The sequence below is a fragment of the Hydra vulgaris genome, chromosome 14 (assembly GCF_038396675.1).
Source record: "Hydra vulgaris chromosome 14, alternate assembly HydraT2T_AEP".
Classification (NCBI taxonomy): Eukaryota; Metazoa; Cnidaria; class Hydrozoa; order Anthoathecata; family Hydridae; genus Hydra; species Hydra vulgaris.
Window position 1 is genome coordinate 19,126,613 of NC_088933.1, and position 6,000 is coordinate 19,132,612.

Sequence of the window (6,000 nt, forward strand, 5' to 3'; positions counted from 1 at the left end):
TAGTTTAAAATTCAAAATATGCAGTGGTTTTAATTTATTTTTGAGTAAAATTTTTTAAATATTTTTACAATACTAAATATCTATTTGTAAATTAAGTTCAAAAAATTTGTGATTTAATTGTTTAAAGGTTTAAGTTGATAAAATTGAAAAAATAACGAACTAATTAATTTTTTTTTTATTTCGCATAAAACGAAGTATTGTTTCAATTAAAAGTTGTATAAAGTTTAATCTTTTAATTATAAGTTTTGTTAATAACAAATCATCATATTGCACAAATTAGTTCTAATTGTCAGGATGATATTTTTTCACTTAACTAATGTTATTTTTTGAGCTAATCTAAAGTACTCATATTACCTAGTGGTCTGGGTAACATTGAGCACTTTTGCTATTTTTTAAAGCCTCTGTGTTTTTAAGAAACATTTTCGGGTGCCCAAATATCTATGTGAATTATGAGTAGTGATCTCTAAAAATTGTTTAGTCGTAAAAATTTTAAATCCATCATAGTCATTTTGAATATATTTTAATTTTTGCTTAAGGTGCTCATAATACCCTAATCTACCCTATATATATATATATATATATATATATATATATATATATATATATATATATATATATATATATATATATATATATATATATATATATATATATATATATATATATATATATATATATATATATATATATATATATATATATATATATATATATATATAATGCTTCGATGCCAAAAATAAAAATGTAAAAAAAGCAATAGTTGAAAACGTCGTTCTGACGTTAATTATACTAACGTTGGCTTAATGTTAAACAACTAACGTTGTCCCAACGTCGTTTTATTTTTAACATTGGAGACGTTAGTTGATAACGTTTTTCCGATGTTGTTCCAACGTTAGATTGACAAACGTGAGAATAACATTGTTATGCCGATGTTGAAACGGCGTTTGGAATTTAGTTAATTGCGTCGCGACCAAAATCCAACGAAGTTATAACAACAGGTCTACGTCTTTTTCTTCCTGGGGTTGGTGCTAGTAATTTTGTACAAATTTTAAACTATTGTATTGAAGGTATAGAAGCTATACTAAACTTAGATTGAAGAGCAACAGTCATGATATACAAACAATCCATTACTTGTTTTGATGAAATAAAACTGATCAAAGTCAATTAATTAGTGATATTCAAGGTTTAATTCCTTAGCTTTCATAAAGAAATCCATAAAGAAATAATTCCTGATGTTAAAAGAGTTTTATTCGTCATTATTGACAGAGGCGATTCTACGAACAAATAAATGGGCAAATGAGGGGGGTGAATCCTTAAAAAGTACCGACTGGCTCAAAAAAATTAAAAAAGAAGGTCCTCAAAAATATAATTCACCCAACTGAAATTTGTCAAATACCCGACTAGCTGACTATGTGTTTCAAAAAACAGACAATAACTTGAAAACCACCTTATTTGGTACAATTGCCTATGATTATTTTTTGATTATTGGTATTTTTTCCTTTGATTACCTAACATTACTTTACTAATTACTATTTTATCATTACATTGTGTTACAGTAATAGTGATAACAGTTTTATAATATGTATACATATACATATATATATATATATATATATATATATATATATATATATATATATATATATATATATATATATATATATATATATATATATATATATATATATATATATATATATATATATATATATATATATATATATAGTATAATGATAATATAGTATATTATTATAATATATTATATTATAATTAAAGGATCTTTAAGCAAAAGAAATATGCAGAATAAATTAATTACTTTTGTGAAACTGTTTGAGCTTACGGTGAAACTACTTGAGCTCTCTTTTGACAAAAAGTTATACCATTTATATCATTAGGCCTCCTAGAGGTCAAATTCTGTGTAAGTTGATGACTAAGTAATTTACTAGTTTTTAATGTTGCTAAGTTTTAAGGTATGTTATTCAATGTGTCTACCGAAATGTAACATTATTTTGTAAACTACAATCCATAAGCTCTTTACTTCATTTAACAAAACTATTTATAGTAAAAAATAGTAAAAAACAAGTTGATAGTAAAAATAAAGCGAATGTTTTCTATTAGTAAGAATAGGGTAACTTAACACAGCATTCGTTGGAGGGTCCTAAAACTGTAGAGAAGTACTCCGCTGTGTTATAAACAATCCTAAAAATCATTTCTTTTAATATTTACAATCAATTTTTAAAAGACTTATGTAAATATGATACAAGGAGGTTTAATTTCGATACAGACCCAATATAAATTGACCCTTAAAAATTATATTAAAACAATATTTTATCTAAATTTTGAACCATTGAAAGCATTTTTTGAATTATAATTATTAATTTGTTTGTTTTTCAAGAAAAACTTTTTCTAAGTTTTAAACTTTTTATTTAATCTTTTAATGATGCTCATAGATTGTATCAAGGTATCCCGTGGGTGGGGTTCCTTGATACAATTTCCGAGTTTTACTTTAAATAGTCTCACAAGTTTAACCTGATATATTGCAGAACCTACGACGCCTAAAAGCCGGGGAGGACTTTTTTTCTAAATTACCTTTTTTTTTTCTTCGAGAAAATTCCAGATAAAGAAGACTTTTTTTAGAAATAGGCGATTTTGCCCCTCCACTTCAAAACCTGTGTATAAATTGTTTTTTTTCTCAGATCACCGAAAAGCCGTACAAACGTAATTGTTTCGATACGAGAAGTCAGGCGAGAAAATGAAGTTCTCAAACCTAACTACTCTTTGCACAAAATGTCATACATATATTATTACATATATTACAAATATATATAATATATACAAAAATCAAAATGAGACATTAATATTATTAAATTAAAAAGAATTATTTTGTTTATAAATAAATAAATATAAGCAGTACAGCTTTTAAAACGATTTAACAGCAAATAAAAAAATTAAAGCTAAAACAAACAAAAACTTAACATAATAAAATTTCTTTGTTAGGTTTTATATTTCGTGTTGAAGTTTCGTTACGATTTTTTTTTTTTATTCATTTATATAGATTTAATTTTGTTTTATTTTCTATTAATTTATATATATATATATATATATATATATATATATATATATATATATATATATATATATATATATATATATATATATATATATATATATATATATATATATATATATATATATATATATATATATATATATATATATATATATATGCATATGTACTTGAATGTACCTAGACATATTTGATGGCTCGAGAAATGATGTTTTGACAACTAAACGGTTTAAAAATAACTTTTGACAACAAAATAATATTAACTTTTCGTATGTTTTTGTAAAATATTGGTTACTTCTTCTATCACAGGAATGTTTTTTCGATTCTCTCTTGAGAAGTTCTAGGTATTTCAGGTATTTCAATGTTGAAATCTTTTTGTTGTACTAATAATTACCAATCATTATATATATATATATATATATATATATATATATATATATATATATATATATATATATATATATATATATGTATATATATATATTGTATATATATATATATATATATATATATATATAATGATGGGTAATTATTAGTACAACAAAATATTATATATATATATATATATATATATATATATATATATATATATATATGTATATTGATTGAAAATAGAATAACTTTAAAGATGGGTGCAGGTAATTCGTCCGCTTCAAACACTCAAGTGCGTCAAAATCAAGAGCAGCTACCGCAAACATTAAGACAACAAAGGAATACACTAAGCCTACCAGATGAATCAAAACCAGAATCAAAATTAGAAACAGTAAGTGCCCACTCTTTAATTTTTTTTAAGTTTTTATGCAAATTAAAATATTTTAATCTGAATTATTTTATTATTTTAAGACTAATACTCAACATAATGAGAAAGATCATTGCGAAAAGAAAAATTTAATGATTTGTATAAGCTGTAGTAGTCAATTTAACCAAAACCATTTGGGCATCAAGTGTCCTCAAAATCATTTTATATGTCAAGAATGCTCAAAAGTTTATATAAACTCAATGTTTTCTAATCCGCATGAAAATATGCCACCATTATGCTCAGTATGTAAAGTCAAAGTAATTACAAATACAATTCAAATGCTGTTGGATACTGAACAGTCGGAGCATTTTAATAATTTAATGCTTTGTTTTGTTATATTTGAAACAGAGTTCTCAGATAAAGAAATAATTATACATTGTCCATTTTGCAAGTATTACGAAATACGAGATAAATCTGGTGTTAATTTTGTATTTTGCTCGAACATAAACTGCAAAAAGCGCTCATGCTACTATTGTCATTTAGAATGCCCTTATAACAACAATAAAAAGGATCATGAAGATAATCAAGATGATGGAGAGGAAAATGATGAAGATGACTTTCAAGATCCTGATGCCAGAAAACATTTCGTGTGTGCTGAATTAAATGAAACGAGAAAGAAAATTGAAAAAGCAATTGAAGATGGTTCAAAAGTCTATTGTCCGGATTGCGGTCTTGGTGGTAGAAAAGATGATGCTTGCACCCATATGGCATGCGTAAAATGTAAGCACGTTTATTGTTATTTTTGTGGACAATCCGAAGAAACGTGTGATAAAGAACGTAATATAACTCATATTTATGGTCATAACAGTGGTTGGCCCACAAATGAAAATAGATGTCCAATGTATTTATCTGAACTAAATGATTACGATGAAAGGTGGCCTGAAAATGATGACGAATGCTTGGATTTTTTTCATCGTATCAAAGTTATTTCTAATTTACGAAAGGTTATTCAAGAAAATGACGCGAATGATATAAAGCGTGTTGAAGAAAAGTATAAATGCATTCAAAATTCTGGATTTACAATCGAGCAAATTTTAAACGAAGATTTAACATTAATAAATAGAAGCTGATAAAGATTTAAACTTCAATAATGACTTTTTTTTGTTTAAATGAATTGAACTTTATTATATCAGTGCAAATTTAGTTGTTTCAATTGTTCTGGTTCAGAGATTAAGTTTGTGAACTATTATTTTGAACAGAATTTATGAATCATATTTAATAATTTTGTGAACGAAGGTTGATTTGTGAATCAATTTAATAATTTTTGTCGTAAATCAATAACTAGAATAAGTTAATTTAATTTGAATTATTCAATTTAAAACAACTTGAATAATTTACAATAATGAGATAGTAACTTCTTTAATGAAATGACTTGAATCTACTACATAATTCAAACGCAATATACTCAATTTATTCGATAAGTATTTAAAATGAGTTTTATTCAATACACATTATATTACATGCATTTTATTTGAAAAATATTCAAATTATTTTAAGTAATAAGTCCGCTTTAAATAATTATTTAAAAAAAAATTCATGTTAAAAAATAATTCTTTTTTAATTGATTAATACAACTTTTTATAAAATTGAGAAATTCTTTTATTTTTAATCAGATTAAAGAAAGTTTTGACGTTTGACGTACTTTTTTTTATGTTGAACCATCAAATCTTACTTTGTGTATAAAGACAAGAATGGATTTCTCAAGAGCCTTAACAGATTCATTGACCATTTTTAACAACCTGTATGTAGTATGATCAATAAGGCTCTGTAAATCAACTGAGGCTGAATAATCAGTAGTTTGTATTCCACAACGAGGTATGCATAAATCTTTTTTTTCCCTTACTTCATTATAAGTTGGATACAATTTGTTTCCCTTAAAAACTGCTCCAATGCAAATTGTTTGGTAACCGGCTTTACTAAGTCGGCATTCCAAAATCAAAGCTAATGCTTTCTCTTTAGTATACAATTTTGTTGAACTAACTGCACCATCTTTCACTGATTTTAATATTTGCTTCACAGCCTTAAGTGTAAAAACGTAAGTTTGAAGAGTGAGATGAGTCCAATCCACTCATTAAATTTATCACCCATAGTATTTTGGAGATTTTTTTTTACTAAATAAGATAAATTAAAAATG

The 6,000-nt window shown here is 24.8% G+C and overlaps 1 protein-coding gene across 1 annotated transcript; it reads left to right on the forward strand.

Moving 5' to 3' along the window:
• Nucleotides 1-3,639: 3,639 nt before the first annotated feature.
• Nucleotides 3,640-5,161, forward strand: LOC136090514 (potential E3 ubiquitin-protein ligase ariadne-2-like). Its single transcript, XM_065817224.1, has 2 exons — nucleotides 3,640-3,830; nucleotides 3,911-5,161. The coding sequence occupies exons 1-2, from the start codon at nucleotides 3,696-3,698 to the stop codon at nucleotides 4,934-4,936; spliced, it is 1,161 nt and encodes a 386-aa protein (XP_065673296.1). The 5' UTR covers nucleotides 3,640-3,695; the 3' UTR covers nucleotides 4,937-5,161.
• The last annotated feature ends 839 nt before the right edge of the window (nucleotides 5,162-6,000 follow it).

Coding starts and splice junctions, on each gene's coding strand:
- LOC136090514 (XM_065817224.1), top strand. CDS start 3,696: ATGGGTGCAGGTAATTCGTCCGCTTCAAACACTCAAGTGCGTCAAAAT. Junction 3,831..3,910: donor CAGAATCAAAATTAGAAACA/GTAAGTGCCCAC, acceptor TATTATTTTAAG/ACTAATACTCAACATAATGA.